General features: G+C 40.9%; 1 protein-coding gene across 1 annotated transcript in view; it reads right to left on the bottom strand.

Moving 5' to 3' along the window:
- The window catches only part of ABHD3 (abhydrolase domain containing 3, phospholipase), a 51,332-nt gene extending 32,825 nt beyond the window's left edge, over positions 1-18,507 (bottom strand). Inside the window, exons 1-3 of the mRNA XM_003406770.4 lie at positions 18,286-18,507; positions 17,593-17,756; positions 16,260-16,442 (exon numbers count right to left, since the gene is read on the bottom strand). Coding sequence (XP_003406818.2) covers positions 16,260-16,442; positions 17,593-17,756; positions 18,286-18,447 — 509 coding nt within the window. The 5' untranslated portion in view covers positions 18,448-18,507. The remainder of the gene's footprint in view (positions 1-16,259; positions 16,443-17,592; positions 17,757-18,285) is intronic.
- Positions 18,508-22,915: the final 4,408 nt, after the last annotated feature.

Raw genomic sequence — 22,915 nt, 5'->3', positions numbered from 1 at the left:
AAAATAACACTCTAGTGGGGTTGAAAAGCTATACACCATATTTGCAATTGAGTGACTACAACAAAAGTGATATCACAAGGAAGCATATGATTAAATATCCAATGAGTGGTATAGATAATAAAGCCCTATGAGGTCAGGATGGGCAAAACTGACCAGGAAAGGCTTCACAGAAGACGTAAACAGAGTTTACGCTGAGACTTGAAAAATGGCAAAGATTTTGACAAAAGGGAAGTATAAAACACTGTAGATTGAAGGAATCAGTGTGAGCAAAGATATAAAATAAAAATATGTAAAATGTAAGAAGATATAAAATATATCATCTTTGCATGGTGTCATGGATTGAATTGTGTCTCCCAAAAAAGTGTGTCAACTTGGCTAGTCCATGATTCCCAGTATTAAATGATTGTCCACCATTCTGTCACCTGATGTGATTTTCCTATGTGTTGTAAATCCTACCTCTACGATGTGAATGAGGTAGGATTAGCAGCAGTTTATGTTAACAAACAGGACTCAATCTACAAGATTAGGCTGTGTCTTAAATCAATCTCTTTTGAGATATAAAAGAGAGAAGCAACCAGAGAGACATGGAGACCTCATACCAGCAAGAAACAAGAGTCAGAAGAATAGCATATCCTTTGGACCTAGGGTCCCTGTGCTGAGAAGCTACTTGATCGAGGAAAATTGATGACAAGGACATTCTCCCAGAGCTGACAGAGACAGAAAGCCTCCCCTGGAGCTCGCACCCTGAATTCAGACGTCTAGCCTCCTAGACCGTGAGAGAGTAAATTTGTCTTTGTTAAAGCTACCCACTCCGGGTATTTCTGTTATAGCAGCACTAGGTAACTAAGACACATGGCTATATAGAAAATACGGATGGAAAAGTAGGATAGAACCAAGAAGGCATAGGATTCTGCCAGGTTAAGAAATGATGACAAGGAGGCTCTGCTTCCAGTAATGACAGAGTAGTACTATTAGACCAAACCTTTGGTAGGTTTGCTATAAATCAGAATTGGCTCAATAGCAACGGGTCTGTAGGATAACTATAAAAATCTTGATAAAATATGAAGGCACTGGAGAACAAGCAAAAACTGAATGGGAGCTGTCATAGATTGAATTGTGTCCCCCCAAAATATTCATCAACTTGGCTAGGCCATGATTCCTAGTATTGTGTGACTGTCCACCACTTTGTCATCTGATGTGATTTTCTTATGTGTTGTAAAGTCTATCACTATGATGTTAATGAGATGGATTAGCAGCATTTATATTGATGAGATCTACAAGATTAGATTGTGTCTTAAGCCAGTCTTTTTTGAGATATGAAAGAGAGATGTGACCAGAGAGATGAGAGGACCTCATACCACCAAGAAAGCAGTGCCACAAGCAGAGTACATCCTTTGGATCTGGGGTTCCTACGTGGAGAAGCTCCTAGTCCAGGGGAAGATTGATGACAAAGACCCTCCTCCAGAGCCAACAGAGACAGGAAGCATTCCCCTGGAGCTGACACCCAGAATTTGGACTTGTAACCTACCAGACTATGGCACAATAAATTTCTCTTTGTTAAAGTCATCCACTTGTGGTATTTCTGTTATAGCAACACTAGATAACCAAGACAGGAGTTGACATTTGAAAGAAGAAAATGGCACTGGTTTTTACATCTTTTTTGCCAGAGGGGAGATCCCAGTTGGTATTACTCAGGGACAGATAAAACTTGGATAGAAAACTCAGTCTCATGAACTTGAAAATAGTAAACAGAGTTTGGGGTAACTATGGCAGTTGGAAAACAAGGGGGAAATCTCAGAAATGAGAGAGACACAGAGGGAGAGCCTTAAATTCTGAATAAAATCTGGGCCCAAATCTCTGACTGACCTCTCATTTATTCATATGTAAGGCAGGCTCCAAGCAGCCCAATTAAGGCTTAAAAAAGATGAGCAAATATTTCAAGTCCTGTCCATTACAGAGGAGTCAGAGTTTGAAGTTTGAGTTTAGCCAAGTTATCTGCCCCATAAAACAAACAAAAATCAATACTCTTTGGAGAACTATAAAAAAATCCAGAGTCTCTACAATGGATCATTCCAACTGTCCAGAATACAATCCAAAATTACTAGACTATGAAGACACATGAAAACATGACCCATACTCAACAGATAAGACAATTAATGGAGACTGACCATTAGAGATTCAGATGTTAGAATTAGCAGATGAGGAATTAAAGGATCTGTTATACCTATTTTTTTATACCTATGGAGCCCTGGTGGTGAAGTGGTTAAGAGCTCAGCTGCTAACCAAAAGGTTGGCAGTTCAAATCCACCAGCCATTCCTTGGAAACCCTACAGGGCAGTTCTACTCTGCCCAAGAGGGTCCCTATGGGTTGGAACTGACTCAACAGCAATGGCTTTGTTTTGGTTTTATTCTACCTATGCTCAAGGACATTAAGGAAAAGCAGCTTTTGATGAATAAACAAACAGGAAGATTGAGCCTATTAAAACCAGAAATTCTATAACAGAAAAATACACTATCTTACATAAAAAATTCACTGGGTTTGCAAATTGCAGTTGACAGAAGAAAGAATCAGCGAACTGGAAGATAGATCATTAAAATTTTCCAGTCTAAGGATCAAAGAGAAAAAAAATTAGAAAAAATGGACAGAACCTCAGTGATTTGTGGGATAATATAAAAAGATCTAATAACTGTGGTCCCAGAAGAGGGGAAAGAAAATAGGGTAGAAAAATATATGAAGCAATATTGGCCAAACATTTTCTAATTTTGATGCAAGACATACACTGACAGATTTAAGAAGCTAAGTGAAATCCAAGCAGGATAAATGCAAATAATACACCTGGGTATATACTAGTCAAAGTCCTAAAAACCAAAGACAAAGAGGAAATCCTAAAATCAGCCAGGAAAAAAAAAAAAAAAAAGACATTATATAGGGAAACAACAATGCAATAACTGCTGATTTCTCATCAGAAATAATGTAGGCCACAAAACAATGGGTCAACATCTTTAAAGTACTGAAACAAAAAACAGCCAAACCAGAATTCTATATCCAGAAAAAGAGTTCTTTAAAAATGAAGGCAATATACAGACACCTTCAGATAACTAAGAGAACTCATCACCAGTAGATATGCACTATGAGAAATACTAAAGGAAGATCTTTAGGCTGAAGGGCAATAATACCAGATGGAACTCAGATCTCCAGGAAGAAATGAAGAGTACCAGAAATGGTTAATGGCAAATAATAAAAACTTACTCTTAATTTCTTTAAAACATTGACTGTTTAAAGCAATAACATGACTGTTTATAACTCTGTTCTGTGAGTCTTACAATTTATACAGATGAACTATACATGACAACTTACAGCATAAAGGATTGGGGATGGGTAAGTAAATATATTTGATTGACATAATTGCACAGTTCTTAGATTTTTCATGAAGAGGTACAGTATTACATGTAAGCAGTCTGAAAAGATAATGCAAAGAGATATAGCTAAAAAATAACTAAATTAAAATGAAATACTGAACTGCTCATCTTTGGCAGCACATATACTAAAAATGAAATACTGAAAAATATTCAAATGATCTAAAAAAGAAAGGGAGGAAGAGAGGAACAAAAACAAAAACCAAGTAAGAAAATGGTAAACCTAAATCCACCATATCCATAAAAACTCTAATTAAAAGGCAAAGATTATCAGACTGGATAAAAAAGCAAGACTCAACTATATGCTGTCTACAAACAATACACTTAAAAATACAGATACTTTCAAAGTTAAAGTATAAAAAAAGATATGCAAAGAGTAAAGATAAGAAGCCTGGAGTAGCAGTAATATCAGATAAAGCAGACTTCGTGACCAGAGATAAAGAGAGGCATTCCACCACGATAAAAGAGTTAGTCCATAGGAATACTAACAATTTCCAGGGACTAGTTCCCAGAGAAGGACATCATGCTTGGTAAGGTAGAAGGTCAACAAAAACAAGGAAGACTCTTGACAAGGTGGATTGACACAGTGGCTGAAACAAAGGGCTCAAACATAGCAATGATTGGGAGAATAGTACAGGATCGGGCAGTATTTCGTTCTGTTGTACACAAGGTTGCTATGAGTAGGTACTGACTTGCTGGGACCTAACAACAATGTCACTAACAAAACAACAATGTCACTAACAGAGCTTCCAAATATGTGAAAAAAAAAAATTGACAGTATTAAATGGAGAAATAGAAAATCAATAATCACAGTTCATTTTAACACCCTTTATTCAACAAGAAAAAAACAAAAAACAAAAAAATGAGTACTTACATAGACAGTCTGAAGTCTGAATAACACTATCAATCATCTTGATCTAATTTAGATTTATTTAACACTACACCCAACAATGGTAGAATACACATTCTTTTTAAAAAATATTGATAATACCTGAATGTTTCCATCCTCACTAAAGTCATAAGAGTAGTAAAACAATGCAATTTCACATACCCTTTTTTTTAGAATGTGAAGTTTCAGAAATGAAACACAATAATTAACAAGAATATATTACTGATTGCACTCAGCTCCTGATGATCACATGGTAATGGAGGACCAGTGAAAATTAATTCATAATTCAGGAACTTCATTATCTCTTGTTTCAACTTTTTCCCTACAAAAGCTATTCCCTGGGAAGGGAACATGACTTGTTTGCCCTTCATGTCTTGAACTTCCCTGATAACACTGAGTCCCCATGCTATTACAAGTCCATGTTATCCCAGTAGGCAACAATCATGGAATTTTGGGGCTAGTTGTTCCCAAGCTTAAAAGACTGTGACATCCAGGTATGTAAAAAAAAGTAGTAAAGAAGGGTCTTCAAAAAACTCTCAGCATTTCAAAAGCCTAAAAGAAATCATACACTCGTCTGTAGCAAGACAGTACAGTTGAATCTTAACCTGCCAGACACGAGTTGTGTCATTTTGGTCAAATTTCGAACACTCTATAGTTGTGTTTTCTGGTTGGCAAAATGGGAATAATATATACCCTGGAATTGGGTACATATTAAATAAGATAACTTAGTACAGGGCCTATCATATGGCAGATACTCAACAAGGATAATTTTAACTATAGTAAACCAGAATGATAATTCTAGTTATCTCTTGGCAATCCTAAGTTCTAAGTGGCCCTGTAATTTAAAAGGGGCCAGCAAGTTTTTGTTTAATTAATGCAGTTTACTTCTTAAGCATATTTCAAAACTTGTGCTCACAAGGGGACAAAAGAGTCAGAAGTATCCTTAATGTGAGAAAGCTAAAAGCCTTATTACATATCCAGAAACCATTGTTTTAGCATTGATAATTCTTTCTCTAAGAGAATTTTTTAACTTCATATTCCCAAAAAACAACATTATTGAAAAATTTTTTTCTATTAGCTCTGCCATTAACACTTATTCAACTGCTTTCCGATGTTCCCATATTTTATGTCACTCATTAGAAATCCAGCTGGGTCTCCAGTATTTTTGTAGATTCTGTCATCTAAAGTTGAACTAGGCTACAGAAAATCCTATTTAATAACAAATTTGCTCTATATTAATAGCTCTATTACTCAAAAGCTTTTACTCCAAAGTCACAGGTCACTGTTGGAAACTCTACTCTCCAAAAGAGTTGAAGTGATGTGTTACAGGATGTAGACTCTGCTGGTCACTCGACGTTAGCAAGGCATTTCGTTTCTCCTTGTACAATAGGGAACCTTCCTGGTGTGATGGTTAAGCAGCTTGGCTGCTAAAATCGTAAAGATTACAGCCTAGGAAACCCTATGGGGCAGCTCTACTCGGTCCTATTGGGTCACTATGAGTCAGAATCGACTCAATGGCACACAACAGCAACAACAACCTTGTACTACCTACCCGTTGCCAGATAGTACTACCACTGCTATCTCTGGGCCTTCTTGGGATGGTTTCTTGCCTGAAAATACAGACAGTAAGTACCTCATTTCCATTTGACCAGGCTAGAAGAGTGAGGCGCTTCCTTCAGCCAGACAATAGCCCTGAGTGACTACTTAGAGTGTCCTGGCTAATATTCTGCCCACCCTCGACTGTGTCTTTTTTTTTTTTTTTTTTTATTAAGGGGAGACATCTGTCACACTACAGAGCTGTAACATACAAGGTACAGAAAATGTACAAAAACAAATGAAGTATCATAATGGTTACTTTGGTTGGTTGGTTGTTTTTTAAATAAGCAGAGCATCAATGGATCTGTTTTTTAATTTGCAACATTTACAGAGCAATGTTAGGAATTTAAGGTTAAGACACAGGCCCTTTGGATTCTTTCCACCTGAGCCATTTATGGCAAAATTAGCCACCTTCTTGGCTGTCTCTGACCTGTATCTGGTGTGCTGCAGTGTGAGGATGCATCCACAGGTGACTTGTACACAAGCTGCACAATTTGTGGGGCCCAGTGCAAAATGAAAAACGGGGCTCTTGTCCAAAAAGCAGGGGAAGTCCCTGGGTGGCATGAACAGTTAAGTGTTTGACTACTAACTGAAAGGTAGGAGGTCTGAACTCACCCAGAGGCACCTCGAAAGAAAAGCCTGGTGATCAGCTTTCTGAAAGGGCACACAGCCCTCTGGAGCATAGTTCTAATCTGAAACACATGGGGTCCACCGTGAGTTGGAGTCATCTCAAAAAGCAGGGGACTCTTCAAGCCTTGAACTGAAACTAACCCCGAGGCCACCTTGTAGCTAAGTAACAAATTGGATTAAAAAGCTAATGCTTTTTTAACATTTGTTTTGGGCCAGACTCTAGTCAATGCATTTTACATATATGTTAAACGTAATTCTCACAACAGGATTATGAGTTATAGGTAATATCTAAAAAAAAAAAAAAAAAACAAAAACGGTAATATCTACAGAGGAGAAAATTGAGGTGCAGAGAAATGAAATAATTTGTCTATGGATAGACAGCTAGTATTTGACACAGCTGGGATCTGAACCCACCTAGATCTGACTCAAGAATCCAAGTAAGCACCTCACTTTGCTGCCCCCCTACTATCTAAGCTAGTAACATTAAAGTCTCTTTTCCCAAAGAACACGGGTGCTCTGAACACAGAATACCCTTTGAGTGCATGCCAACTCTGGTAAAAGAAGCTTTGTCCCGGCAAGTTTGCTAACTGAGGTAACATTTTATAATGAAATATCTAACACTGACTTGCCCAAGAATGGGACCACTGATAAGTATCCAGCATAACTTTTCCCAGGATACTATAAAATAAGCCAAACTCTTCACTCAGTGCTTTCTAATTTACATTACTTAATCTAGCCAGTCTCATGAATAATCTGTCGGTTAACTGACTCATCCTCAAAATTTTAAGAACCAAATTATTTTAACAACAAAAAATGAAATGCCTAGATAAAAATATTCAATCTTAAAGTGACTCTGTATCTTAAGATACTGCTTTCTGATTAGGGGCAAGGTAGTTAGCACTTGCCCTTCTGTTTCACTGCTTCATTTTCCTTAGTTCAGTGTCTCCATCCTTCCTTTCTCAGGAAGAATCTGTAAGTGACCCCCCGATGTACTTACAATGCTGCAGGAAAAGTAAAGCCATATAAAGGTACAGTATCCACTGGTGCTTTTCCCCTTAGATAAAAAACGCTCAGCCCCAAACACCAAACTTGATAAGGAAAATTTTAAAGCAATTAAATTTAAACTGCTTTTAAATCATCTCCCACATCAAGTCTCTTTCAAAGATACAAATGGTGGACAATGGCATCTTTGCTACCAATAAGAGCTCTGTCCCCATGTATTTGTCAGTTTGTCGTACTGTGGGGGCTTGTGTGTTGCTGTGATGCTGGAAACTATGCCACTGGTATTCAGATACCATCAGGGTCACCCATGGAGGACAGGTTTCAACTGAGCTTCCACATTAAGACAAACTAGGAAGAAGGACCCAGCAGTCTACTTCTGAAAAGCATTAGGCAGTGAAAACCTTACGAATAGCAGCAGAACACTGTCTGATATAGGGCTGGAACATGAACCCCCCAGGTTGGAAGGCGCTCAAAGGACGACTGGGGAAGAGCTGCCTCCTCAAAGTAGAGTCGACCTTAATGACGTGGATAGAATAAAGCTTTCGGGACCTTCATTTGCTGACTCAAAATGAGAAGAAACAGCTGCAAACATCCATTAATAATTGGAACCTGGAATATATGAAGTATGAATCTAGGAAAATTGGAAATTGTCAAAAATGAAATGGAATGCACAAACATCAATATCCTAGGCATCAGTGAGCTGAAATGGACTGGTACTGGCCATTTTGAATCTGACAATCATACAGTCTACTATGCTGGGAACGACAACTTAAACAGGAATGGTGTTGCATTCATCGCCAAAAAGAACATTTCAAGATCTATCCTGAAGTACAACGCTGTCAGTGATAGGAAAATACCCGTACGCCTACAAGGAAGACCAGTTAATACAACTATTATTCAAATTTACGCACCAAACTCTAGGTCCAAAGATGAAGAAATAGAAGATTTTTATCTGCTTCTGCAGTCTGAAATTGATCGAACATGCAGTCAAGATGCATTGATAATTACTGGTGATAGGAATGTGAAAGTTGGAAACAAAGAAGAAGGATCAGTAATTGGAAAATATGGCCTCGCTGATAGAAACAATGCTAGAGATCAAATGATAGAATTTTGCAAGACCAACGACTTCTTCATTGCAAATACCTTCTTTCAACAACATAAATGGCGACTCTACACATGGACCTCGTCAGACACAACACACAGAAATCAAATTGACTCATCTGTGGAAAGAGACCATAAAAAGCTCAATATCATCAGTCAGAACAAGGCCAGGGGCTGACTGTGGAACAGACCATCAATTGCTTATATGCAAGTTCAAGCTGAAACTGGAGAAAATCAGAGCAAGTCCACGAGAGCCAAAATATGACCTTGACCATACCCCACCTGAATTTAGAGACCATCTGAAGAATAGATTTGACACATTGAACACTAGATGAGTTGTGGAATGACATCAAGGATATCATACATGAAGAAAGCAAGAGGCCATTGAAAAGACAGGAAAGAAAGAAAAGACCAAGATGGATGTAAGAGGAGACTCTGAAACTTGCTCTCAAACATCGAGAAGCTAAAGTAAAAGGAAGAATTGATGAAGTAAAAAAGAACCGAAAAGAAGATTTCAAAGGGCGGCTCAAGAAGACAAAGTAAAGTATTATAATGACATGTGCAAGGAGCTGGAGATGGAAAACCAAAAAGAAGAACACGGTCAGCATTTCTCAAGCTGAAAGAACTGAAGAAAAAATTCAAGCCTCGAGTTGCAATAGGGAAGGATTCTAGGGGAAAATATTAAATGACGCAGGAAGCATCAAAAGAAGATGGAAGGATACACAGTCATTATACCAGAAAGAATTAGTTGGTTGTGATGTTCAACCATTTCAAGAGGTAGCATATGATCAGGAACCGATGGTACTGAGGGAAGAAGTCCAAGCTGCTCTGAAGGCATTGGCGAAAAATGAGGCTCCAGGAATTGACAGAATATTAATGGAGATGTTTCAACAAACAGATGCAGCGCTGGAGGTGCTCACTTGTCTATGCCAAGAAATTTGGAAGACAGCTGCCTGGACAACTGACTGGAAGAGATCCATATTTATGCCTATTCCCAAGAAAGGTGATGCAACTGAATGTGGAAATTATAGAACAATATCATTAATATCACACACAAGCAAAATTTTGCTGAAGATCATTCAAAAACAGCTGCAGCGGTGTATCGGCAGGGAACTGACAGAAATTCAGGCCAGTTTCAGAAGAGGACGTGGAACCAGGGATATCATTGCTGATGTCAGATGGATCCTGGCTGAAAGCAGAGAATACCAGAAGGATGTTTACCTGTGTTTTACTGACTACGCAAAGGCATTTGACTATGTGGATCATAACAAATTATGGATAACATGACGAAAAATGGGAATTCTGGAACACTTAATTGTGCTCATGAGGAACCTTTACATAGATCAAGAGGCAGTTGTTCAGACAGAACAAGGGGATACTGATTGGTTTAAAGTCAGGAAAGGTGTGTGTCAGGGTTGTATTCGTTCACCACACCTATGCAATCTGTATGCTGAGCAAATAATCCGAGAAGCTGGACTGTATGAAGAACGGGGCATCAGGATTGAAGGAAGACTCATTAACAACCGGTGTTATGCAGAAGATACAACCTTGCTTGCTGAAAGTGAAAAAGACTTGAAGCACTTACTAATGAAGATCAAAGACCACAGCCTTCAGTATGGATTACACCTCAACATAAAGAAAACAAAAATCCTCACAACTGGACCAATGAGCAACATCATGATAAACAGAGAAAAGACTGAAGTTGTCAAGGATTTCATTTTACTTGGATCCACAATCAACAGCCATGGAAGCAGCAGTCAAGAAATCAAAAGACACATTGCATTGGGTAAATATGCTGCAAAGATGTTGAAAAGCAAAGATGTCACCTTGAAGACTAAGGTGCACCTGACCCAAGCCATGGTATTTTCAACTGCATCATATGCATGTGAAAGCTGGACAATGAATAAGGAAGACCAAAGAAGAGTAGATGCCTTTGAATTGTGGTGTTGGCAAAGAACATTGAATATACCATGGACTGCCAAAGGAATGAACGAATCTGTCTTAGAAGTACAACCAGAATGCTCCTTAGAAGCAAGAATGGTGAGACTGCATCTTACATGCTTTGGACATGTTGTCAGGAGGGACCAATCCCTGGAGGACATCATGCTAGGCAAAGTACAGGGTCAGCAGAAAAGAGGAAGACCCTCAATGAGGTGGACTGACACAGTGGCTGCAACAATGAGCTCAAGTATAACAACAATTGTAAGGATGGCACAGGACCAGGCAGCGTTTTGTTCTGTTGTGTGTAGGGTTGCTATGAGTCAGAACTGACTGGACAACACCTAACAACAACAAGAGGTCTGCAGTGAGGAATAAAAGATTTTGATTATGTCAAATTATGTTTAAAAAATCAGTGCTTTCCTCTAGGTAGTAAAAAAAAAAGTGGCAAGAGAGTAAAAAATTTCTTGAAAAATGTCTAAAAACCCTCGGTTGATTCTTTTGCCCTTTTCTAATCACTCTCGTTTCTCTCCTTTCTCTGTCGAACTTATCCACGTGTGATTCACTCTTGCTTTTGTCTGTTGAGGTCCTCTTCACCCCCAGCAGCTTGGCTTCCTTCCTCATTGTCCTACTGAATCTTCTCAAACTTCACTTTATCCATCCTCATTCTCCTGTCCCTTTCATTTGCATCGGACACTGCTGACCTATTCCTTCCCTACAGAAAATGTCTCTCCTCTAACACTCTGACAACTCAGAGGTAAAGGCTGCTAGCTATCTCCCAAAATCCATCCTCCTCTTCTTCCTCAGCAACAGAACCCCCCATTGTATTTGGGTACATTAAAAAAAAAAAAAAAAGGGTACATAGCTGCTGAAAATAAAGATTAAACTTTCAAGCCCTCCCGGCAGCTAAGCGCAGGACAATGTGACATACACGAGAGTCGTATGAGCAACTGCTGGAAAGCATCCTTAAAGGAAGACGCTGCATTCTCTACTTCCCTTTCTTCTCCTTTTTGGTGCTGGGATGCTTAGTCCATCACAGCGGCAGGGGGAGCAGCCACGAGCCGTATGATAAAGAGCTCAGAGCACCACACAAGCCTTGATCTGCCGTCTTGGATTTTTACATGAGCAAAAAATAAACTTGTCTCTTGTTTAAGCCACTGTTATTTTGAGTTTTCTGTCACTTGTAGCCAATCCTGTCCTTTCTAATACATACTTCCTTACTACTGCAAACTCTTTGTCCCTTCAACTAGACTGTATATTCCTTGGGAATACAGGAACCAAAATACATAATGACTAACCTAGATTTCAGTGAACTGATTATTTACAATTCTGGATGGGTCACTGTTTTTTAATATTGGTTGGGGATGAATATAATGAAGACTCTAATAAAGAAGATCAAAGTAAAATATGATTCAGATGTTCTCAGAGATGCTGTTATTCTCCTTGTTTTTAGTTGTACTATTAGAAATCAATTCAGAGAATGGAAAAAGATTTAAGAAACAGGATATTATTGAGATACATAAAATAATATTCATTAGGCTATACTAGTGAAGGAAGACTTTCTAAAAAAAGAAATCTTGGATGAATGGATAGGCTTTCTAACTACTTTATCAATCATTTAAATGTAAATTATTATAGATGACTACCTTTTCTTTAGTTCTCTGGTTATGAGGGTTTATGTCTAAACAAACTTCTGGCCTTTCTTTGGCCCTTTACTCACTTTTCTCATCCTCCAGGAGGCAGAAGCCTTATCTTGGAATTTTGGATAGATTGCCTGGAGCTGCGTGGCTCAACAATGCTCATCTCCTCTTGGGGGCAGGCCTATCCCCCAGAGTATATACTGTGCTCTGGCAATGAAAATGGGCAATGTAGGCAGACCAAATATTCTCCACCCAATTGATTAACTTAGTAAAGACTTTGCTCACAAGTATCATAAATGAACTTTAGTCTGGTCTCCAACCTATCCATTGTTAATTTTGAATTAGTGGGCCTTAACAGAGAAGTTATCAGGAGGGACCAGTCCCTTGAGAAGGACATGATGCTTGGTAAAGTAGATGGTCAGTGAAAGAGAGGAAGACCCTTAATGAGACTGACTGACAAAGTGGCTGCAACAATGAGCTCAAACATAGCAAAGATTATGAGGATGGTGCAGGACCGGGCAGTATTTTGTTCTGCGGTACATAGGGTTGCTATGAGTTAGAATGGACTCGACTGCACCTAACAACAGCAATAGCGAAGTATTGTGTTTTTGTTAATTTTCAGGAGCATGAAAAAAAATTTTTTGATAGCAACGACAATAAACTCTCATGTTTTATTTGCTCATATGCTGGAGGCTAGGTTCTCTCCAATGTCTAAATCATATCTCAACATAAATCATCAAACAATTCCCTGGTGACCTGACAACATTCATGACCCTCTCTAAACACTCAGCCTTTATATAAGATCATAAGTTGGGCCCTATGGCAAGTGCACCTTGTGTTATAGGGGTTTTCATACTGTATATAAAACTCTCCTGTGTAAGAGACATTATAACAATATCCAAGCAGTCCTGCAAGGAAACCAGATGTTTATGTCTCCCAAAGGGTAAGTTTGCTTTTACTTGCTTTTCTAAATTATACACAAAATTCTACTCTGATCTGGGAGTAAAGATAAGGGAAGGAAGACATAAACATTTATCATTGTTGCTGGTGTTAGGCGCCGTCAAGTCAATTTTCAACCCATAGCAACCCCATGGGACAGAGTAGAACTGTCCCATGGGGTTTTCTAGGCTGTAATCTTTATGGGAACAGATTGCCAGATCTTTCGCCTATGGAGCAGCTGAGCGGGTTTGAACCATTAGCCTTTCCGTTGGCAGCTGAGCACATAACTGTTGTGCCACTAGGGCTCCTAAACATTTACTAAAGACCCACTTTATGCAGGGCACTAAACCAAGTACTTTACATATTCTAATTCATTTAAACCCTCTGAAGTAGGTGCAATTACTGCGATTGGGAAGTTAAATTAATTGCCTATGATCACTCAGTAAGGGCAATTCCAACAGTTGATTCCAGGCCTGTCTGGTTTCAAAGCCCACACATTTCCCACATTATACAGCCTTCCATAAGCTCTGTTACCTACTAGATCCCATGCTACAGAATCAGTATATCAATGACTTAGACATGTTTTGCCACCTAAGGACTCAACTTTAGGTGGTAAATTGGCTACTGTATTTTGCAGCTCTTCCTATCAATAGAAAAGTCTATTTCTCTACCCTTTGACTCTGGGCTGGCTTTGTGATTTGCTTTGATGAACAGAATGCAGCAGAAGCAACACTGTGGGAATTGTGAGCCTGAGCCTCCAAAGGCCTTGTAGCTTCCACTCTTGCACTGTTGGAACTTTTTGCCACCAAAAGAACAAGCCCAGGACTAGCCCAGTGGGGAAGAAGAGACTACATGGAGCTGAGATGAGCCATCACAGCTGTGGCTCCCCAGACCAGCAGCTTTCAGGACAGCTGACCACAAACATACAAGTGATCCAAGCCAAGACCAGAAGAACCACCCAGCTGAGCTCAGCCCAAACTACTGCACCACAGAATGGTGAGCAGAAAAATTGCTGTGTTAAGCCACTAAGTTTTGAAGTGGTTTGTTATACAGCAGTAAGTCCCTGGGTGACACAAATGGTTAACATGCTTGGCTGCTAATTGAAAGGCTGGAGGTTCAAGTCAACCCAGAGGTACCTCAGAAAAGGCCTGGTGACTGACTTCCAAAAAAGCAGCCACTGAAAACCCTTATGGAGCACAGCTTTACTCTGACACACATGGGGTCGCCAGTTGTTGAAATGAACTCAACAGCAACTGGGACTTTTGTTATATGGAAAAAGTAACTGATACACTCTCTCTGACCTAGATTCTGAGACTCCTTGAAGTTAAAATAAATGAGGAATAGGCCCCAAAACCACTGAGGATTTGACTGACTGGCTTAATCATCTTTTCTGCTACCTTCAAGCACAGTCTGATTCAGCATTCAAACTCCTTAAACCCAAACAGGCTGGTTTTTCAAGCAACTGGGGGTGACCTGGCCTAGCCTTCCCCTCTCAAATGCTCCTTGAGGCAAGGACTACTTCTTCTAATTCTTTGTATCTCTTCATAGTCCCTGGCACAAAGCCTTCCTTATATCATACATCCTAAATAAAATTTCTAAATCAATAAAAAGGAGATCATTTTAATCCCTAAGAAGCTAGAACCTTCCAACTGCTTTGAAGCACAGTACAATCATAGCCTTGGTAGTAAAATCTGGCAACTTTACCAAGTGATGGAAGGAAGCCATGCCTACTGGCAGCTTTAGGTTTCCTTGAGTTTCAAAGACATTGTTTTCAAAAGCAGTTTCTTAAATCTTGCGAGTCAGCTCAGGCCAAGTCTAGAATCACCAATTTAAATACATTCAAAGGGCTTTATGATCTTCTATACTTTATGAGCCTAAGTTTTAGCAAAAAAATTGGAATCAAGCCTCATGTCTAACTAAACTAGTGGTGGCTAAACATGGAATAATGATGAATTCCTGCTACGGCTTGGTACAACTATCATTGGAACTGTAATTCTGGAATACCACATCATAGCTTCTGAGAGAATGTCACTTCATGGACAAAATAGGCTTTATCTGTAAAAGATCAGAGTTAACTTGTTAAAATTGAACTAGCTATTATAGGGTTTCCCTCTTTATATCAAAATGTATTCATTAATATAAACTGAATGTCAGATATTCACAGAGGCAAGGGTTCCAAGTTTAACAAAAGATATCATTCAATTTTAAATGCAACTCATTACAATAACTACTCTCAGCTAAAAAAGACTGAGGCACAAAAAAACCCATACCTTTCACAATGACCTCTGCTCTACAATTCTGGGGCTGTACCTGAAATTTAAAGTTCTTAAGTCACTTCCAGGAAACCCTGGTGGTGTAGTGGTTAAGTGCTACAGCCGCTAACCAAGAGGTCAGTAGTTCGAATCCGCCAGGCGCTCCTTGGAAACTCTATGGGGCAGTTCTACTCTGTCCTATAGGGTTGCTAGGAGTCAGAATCAACTCGACATAAGTCACTTCCAAAACATTAAGTTGTACCTGTTGACTCAGTTGAATAATGGTTACTCAAAAGTGCTGTGGCATCATCAGCTGGACACGAGCCATGTGCACCTGAAAACTAAGGTGGACAAAAGAGGCAAGAATATTTTCCTGCAGCTGGCAGTAGCATACAGGACATGCCTTTGGAAAAATAAGAAAGACCTAGAAACTGATTCTGAATGTGTTTTACACTTGGGATCTGAGCCAGGGAGATTAGATTAGTGTATCCAGGGCCCAAATGCAGAGTGTAGCATAAGGGCCACTGGGTACTCTCTCAGGGCTTTATAACTGCTGTTTTCCACAGCACTCTCTCCAGTGGGGCCTTCTGACTTGGGGCCTCTGTCAATTCCATGTGATTCTCATTTCATTCAACCAAAATTTGAAGAGCTAAGTGATATTTCCTGTAAGATGATTAACTAAATTAGACATCTTCCTGAAAAAAGAGGGCAAGGAGGAAACAGGGAAAAATAATAACTTAGGAGATTGCTTAATCCATGTAAAAAAACTAAGTATTTCTGAAACAAACTTGTAGATATAGTTGGACTTCATTTACAACGAACAAGCAAAAAACAGAAAAAATCTTTCGCTGGTACCTGTATCCCAATTCTTCACTGAGATGGATCATATGAAGGATATATGATTCCTTGCTTGTTCCAGTGAGGCCGGGCAACAATAAAATAGTAGGCCTGGTGCTGGCATCCGTATAGCATTTACTGTTGTCGTTATCAAACCAGTCCAGGGAAATCTGTCCTCCATCTGCAGTTTTAATAAGCTCACTAAAAGGAATATTTCAAAGGACATTACTCATTAAGTATTTCAAGTCATGTCTTAATCTCAAAATAACTTTTTATTCAATATTCACATATATATGAACTGTATATAAACCACATATTATAAGTCACTTTCAGTACAAGGATATTATAAAGATTAGTACAATAAACTACTTCCAGCAACCTCCGTAAAAGGTAATATATAAAAACAAGTTTCAAGGCACTTCAAATATTTATCTTCCTCATTTCATCATGACCCTAAAATACCCAGCATTTAATCCCTGTATGATTGAGGTTACCCAAACAACTCAACAGGGAATTGCCAATAAGTAAAATGCCAATCTGATCACCGCTCTAGCTCTTTTGGCTCAAGAATGCAGTCTCCCAACAAAGTATATTACGAAAACTGCTTCTTAAATATTTTAAAGTACTTCTCAAATAGTATCTAAGAACTTACAGAATTTTCCCAAACAGTGCAAGTTCGAGGCAACAAAAGGAACTCCAGAAGAACTAGATGACTCGGGGAAATTAATAATAGGCACCATTTAAATCACCCTGTTACTGATATATTCTGATCCATAACTTTAACATCTCCAGAATATTATTATCAAGAACCTATTTGCTTATCAATATGAAGTCCCCTTCACAGGAATCCCTCACACACAGCCCAAATGAATTGTTTTTCTTCTCTGCCCAGCCATCCCCACACCTGCTGCAAATCGATGAAACAGTGCATGTCATAAAAGGATCTAGGTTCTCAGGGACAGACACATGACAAACGAGAAAAATAACCCCCAAACACTTCCCTCATTCCTAGAAATAAACTATTCCTATCAGGGTGGGGAAAAAAAATGGTGAAAGGCAATACCAGAATATTTTCCTGCAGCTGGGAGTAGAGTGGGGGACACACCTTGCATGTTCACTTTCCCCTCCTTTTCTAGAACTATCCCACAGGGCTTCCAAGGAGCGCCTGGTGGATTCGAACGGATCACCTTCGGTTAGCAGCCGTAGCTCTTAACCTTACACCACCAGGATTTCCTTTCTATATACTTATCAAACCAGAGATTCTATTAACCAAGAATTGAGAGTATGTTTTTTAAAAAGTGTCCCAAAAGTATGATTATGGAGAAGTGACCGAAAATGCAAATTTACTTACTTCCTGTACTGCACTGGGGGCTTGGAAGTGATGAAAGGTCTCAGCAGAGTCTGTCCTCGACTCTCCCAGCACCACACCGTCGGGTAGTATGTTTCCGTCACCACGGGACAGCGGTCCTGAAGGAAGCGGTTGAAACTCTCACCGCCGGTCACTAACTGGGGTTTCTGGAGGAAAAGCCAGCGTCAGCGAAGGGCTCAGAACAGAGCAAAGTTTCTGCCTACCTTAAAACAGAAATGAGCACATTCTTGTCCCTTGCTCACACTTGACCCGCACGCTTCCTCCCATTACATCCTGTTTTGGCAGCATTTCGCAAACAACCCACAATCACATCGGACTTACACAGTGTTCAAATCCCTCCCTCGAGAGAAAGGCGAGAGCTGAGATGAGGAAGTCACCCTCAAAAGTGCACCAGCATTGAGAGCGGTGACAGGGACCGCCGCCGGCGCCCCGCCGAGGTCAGCAGGGGACGGGCTGCAGTCAGAAGACCGGGACCCGGAGCCAGGCGCTCCAGACTGGCCGGCTTTCCCGCGCGCCCCGGAAGGGCGTCCATCAGATGCCGGCCAGAGGCAACAACTCGGGAGAAGCTCTGCTCGCGCCCAGGGCTGCCACGGCCTCCCGCCCCCGAGACTGCTCTCGCTCAGCGCAAAGCCGCCTGCGGCCCTGAGCTCCGCGCCTGCGCCACCCCCGGCTCACCTTGGCAATGCTGCTCAGGTAGTAGCAGGCATAAGCAACGCTGAAGCCCAGGATCAGGGATAAGCCCACTCCCGAACCGAAGAAGCCAACCCGGACCTGGTGCTCCAGATAGAGGGAGAGCTCGCGGGAGAGCATCCGCAGGTCCATGGCCAACCGCTGCATGGCACCGGAGGGCGGCGCGCCGGCCCTGCGGCGGGAGGAGAGCCAGCCGGCGACCGAGCGAGCGCGAGCGCGCTGCGCCGCCACAGACCCTGAATCAGAGCATCTCCTGCCGGGCGGAGCGCGGCTTCGGCCAACCCGCGCCGCGGGGAGGCCTGGGAGGCGTAGCCCGGCCCTCCGTTCGCCGCTGGCTCCGCCCCTCTGTCTGGCACTCAGGAACCTTCCAGAGAAGCTGTTCAAAGTCCTAGCACCCTGCGGTCCTGCCTCCAGGTAGCAACCAGCCGGGTGGACCCTGAGTGGGGTGAGAGAGTGGACTGATTTTGGGGGCGGAAATGGGCCTGCAGGGCTTGCACAGGTGCCGGTGGGCATCTGTCCAGTGACCTTGAACAAGGAAGCGGGTCTCTGTTAACCGTCTAAGCAAGCGGTTTAGGGTGCCGAGAAAGTGTGCTCTGGCTGGGGACCATGGTCTCAGAGAACAGCTAACTCCGTTGGTGTACCATAGTTTATAAAGAAAATATTCTACATCGTACTTTAGTGTATGGGGTCTTAAGAGCTTATGAGTAGCCATCTAAGATACTCCTGCTGCTCCCACCGGGTCTGGAATAAGGGAGAATGAATAAAACGAAAGATGCAACGGAAAGATTAGTCCAAAGGACTAATGGACCACAATTACCCTCAGCCTCCACCAGACTGAGTCCAACACAACTAATTGGTTCCTGGCTGTCACTACCGACTTCTCTGACAAGGATCACAATAGAGGGTCTCAGACAGCTGGAGAAAAATGTAGAACAAAATTCAAACTCATGGAAAAAGACCAGACTTACTGGCCTGACAGACACTGGAAAAAACCCAAGAATATGGCTGCTTGACGCCCTTTTGACTCAGTACTGAAGTCACTCCTGAGGTTCAACCTTCAGCCAAAGATGAGAGGGGCTGTAAAATAAAACGAGACTAAATGGTCACACCACCGAGGGACAAGAGTGAGCAGGCAGGAGGGGACAGGAAAGCTGGTAATGGGGAACCCAAGGTCGAGAAGGGGAGAGTGTTGACATATTGTGGGGTTGGCAACCAGTGTCACAAAACAATATGTGTATTGTTTAATGAGAAACTAATTTGCTCTGTAAACCTTCATCTAAAGCACACACAAAAAAAAAAATTCAGAACCTAAAAGAAGTAAAAATAAATGGAAAGTAAAGTTCTTGTAAATTATTATGCTGCTGTGGAACTATAGTGATATGCCTCCCCCCCCACATACATTTTTTAGAAAAATACTGGGCCGTTCCAAATCCTAACTAATAATTTAAAACTATGTTCTACGCAGTGATTACATTTTTGTTTTTGTTGTTACTGACTAATCATTTCACCATCAGCTCCTACATTTCATGAATGGAAATAACACTTCTAAGGGATAAGCATGACATGCCTATAAATGAAGTTTAAACAACAGTGGCTCTCGGCGGAAACAAATGTAGCCATTTGACTTCTCCAAAGTGGACTTGTCTAGAGATGAACCAAGAAAATCGCAGACCTCTGCATTCAAGACTCATGGCTGGAAATCGAAGTGTAGAGGAAAGTCAAGAAGGAGGAGTTGAAACTTACCATTTTGTAGGACATAGGTGCTAGGAGCAAAATGAGGGGAGGCAAGGGGCTGGAGTCTAGAGAATGACATCAGCAAACACATCCTCACCTGGGTCCCTGAATGCCAGAACTCTCTCAATACCAAATGCAGTTGTTGTCAAGTTATTCCATAAGAAGAAGGAACTCTCACCTTTACCGTTTGGTGGTTACAAAACCCTCTGGAGAAAATGTATGTATGCATATAAACACGTAAATGGATTGAATAATCCTATTTAAATCCAGAGATGATTGAAGTGGAAAACTATGTCTGAGATATAAAAAGAAAAAAGCAGGTTACAAAACAAAACAGAAAATGGGCCTTGGATTTAGGATTTGAGGAGTTAATGCCAAAGGAATGTTAGAATGCATCTTGTAGGAAAAGAAGCGTACATCTTACAGGAGTTTGTGTTGCCTCCAAAGACTATCAAAAGAGAAAAATACAAACATTAGACAGTGAGGACATTCATATTGACTTAAATTTCTCTGTGCATCCTTTTAGTAGCTGTCATGGATTGAACTGTGTCCCCCCAAAATAGGTGTATCAACTTGATTAGGCCATGATTCCCAGTATTGTGTAATTGTCCTCCATTTTGTGATAGGTGTAATTTTCCTAATCTCTGCCTGTAGCAACACATTTGCTGTTTTAGGATACGTTGATGTTTTAAAACTCAGATCAATCCTGTATTTGAGGTAACAGAGTTGAAGCAATGCGGGCAGCCCTCACAGCTTGGTATGATATGCTCTTGAAGACCTTTATGAATTTTCTTCTAACCCTGTGTGAGCCAGAACTCGATGGGACTGTCTTGTTTTTCCAGGTTTTTCAAGTTTTCCATGTTTGATAGGGTACAATCTTTTCACTTTCCTATTGCTTGTTTTAGTGGAAAAATACTTGAATTTTCCTTCTCTGAGAGGTTTCTACTTTACATAGGTTCATAGGCTTTACTGTATTGTATTTGAAGGAGAGCCCGGGATTATTTTATGTGGCAGGCAGACCCTAGTGTGACCCCCAATGATCTCTACCTCTTGGTGTCCATGCCTCTGTATAATCCTTTTGAATGTGGGTGGGACTTGTGACTTACTTCTGACAAATAGAATGTGGCAGATGTGATGGAATGTCACCACTTCGGTAATTACACTGTTACATAAGACTCCATCTCAGCCAACTGGAGCTAGAGGCTCTCCCTCTGACTTTGAAGAAACAAACAACCATATTGTGAATTGCCCATGGAGAGGGCCACATGGCAGGCAACTATGGACAGCCTCTAGGAACTGTGGGCAGCCTCTAGCCATCAAGCAGCAAAAACAGGGACTACAAGAAACAGCACTACAACTACAAGAAAATGAGCTCTGCCAACAGCCTGAATGAGCTTGATAGCAGATTCTTGCCCAGTCAAGCCTCCAGGTGAAAACACACCTGGACCGGCACCTGGCCTGCAGCCTCGTGACACCCTGAGCAGAAGATCTGACTAAGCCCTGTCTGGACTTCTGTCCCACTGAAAATGTGAGATAATAAATGGGTGTTGTTTTAAGCCTCTAAGTTTGTGGTAATTTGTTATGCAAAAATAGAAAATATAGAAAGGTTCTACAAAATAATTCTGAGATTAATACACATTAATGGTTCATTTTTAAACTACCACTGTATTTATTATATGAACAAGACAAAATAGGAGACAATTTTTAAATAAGAACAAATGTTCACAATTTTGTATAATATACCATATTTAACTGAGGTACAATGTATTAAAATAGAGAAAAATCCACCTGTAAAAAGTGTACTGAGCTCCAGAAGGGTGCAAAAGAAACTGGAAATAGTGGCTGCCTCCAGCGAGTGAAAATGCGTCTTTGGAGATGAAAGGTAGGAACGAGATTTACTTTTCACCGAATACCCTTTTGTACCTTTTAAATTTTGTATCATGTTAATATAGTACTGTGAGGAACCACGCCAAGGCTGCAAGGTACTCACACGTGGTCCCAGATTTCTAATTAGCCAGGAGGCCATTAGGAAATGGGGACTGATTATTAAATGTGATTATTTCAGGAATATCATGTCTTTCCAGTCAGAGCCTGAACACATGTTGGCACATGGAAGATAGCTTTTATCATTTACATTAAGAAGCAGACAGCATACAACAGACAAGAAATGCCCCTGGCTCAAAGCGGTCCAGGAAGAGATGCAAAACTTACTATGCCCCATAGATGAGGAACTCGAAGGGGGCAGTTACACACACGCTGGTCCCCTGCCCCCCTCAACTTCTGGAAACATTCCCAGTAGTTATAGAGAACTCTTTCATGCAACCTTCCGCCTGGCATGGTGGGTGAGGGACTCAAATGGGAACCTATCTTCTGCCGATCCCCGCTGACCAGATAGGCCTAGTTAGGTGGACTGAACAAGTACTTAGGCTACCTGTACTTCCACCTAGCAACACAGCTGAGCGACCACAAGGTCCCATGTGGCCATTTTAATACTCCAAAGGTCATATGACTGGGACCCACCTGGCCCATTACATGAAACACAATGTAATTTCTCAGCCTCACAATGTAATTTCCCAGGGCCCTGGGAGCCAAGCCTGGGATTGTATCTCTTCAACCCTGCTGACCTTTAGACAAACTATTAGGGTGGGACAGGGGCGCGGTGGTTTGTTTCTGAAGCCCAAAGATGCTAGCCGGGGGGAGAAAAGGATGACATGGCCATCAGGCTTGTTTGAACAACTGCCTCTTTATAAGCACCTGTGCAGCAACAATAACAAAAAAGTTGTTATTTACCACTGTTTCAGGATTGATAGCTAAACTGCAAAAAGGGCTTCAGCTTTAATCTCATGAACTTTGAGGAATATATCAAATCCAATTAAAATTC

This window comes from Loxodonta africana, chromosome 11, assembly GCF_030014295.1.
Source record: "Loxodonta africana isolate mLoxAfr1 chromosome 11, mLoxAfr1.hap2, whole genome shotgun sequence".
Classification (NCBI taxonomy): Eukaryota; Metazoa; Chordata; class Mammalia; order Proboscidea; family Elephantidae; genus Loxodonta; species Loxodonta africana.
This window is presented reverse-complemented; position numbering and strand designations above follow the sequence as displayed.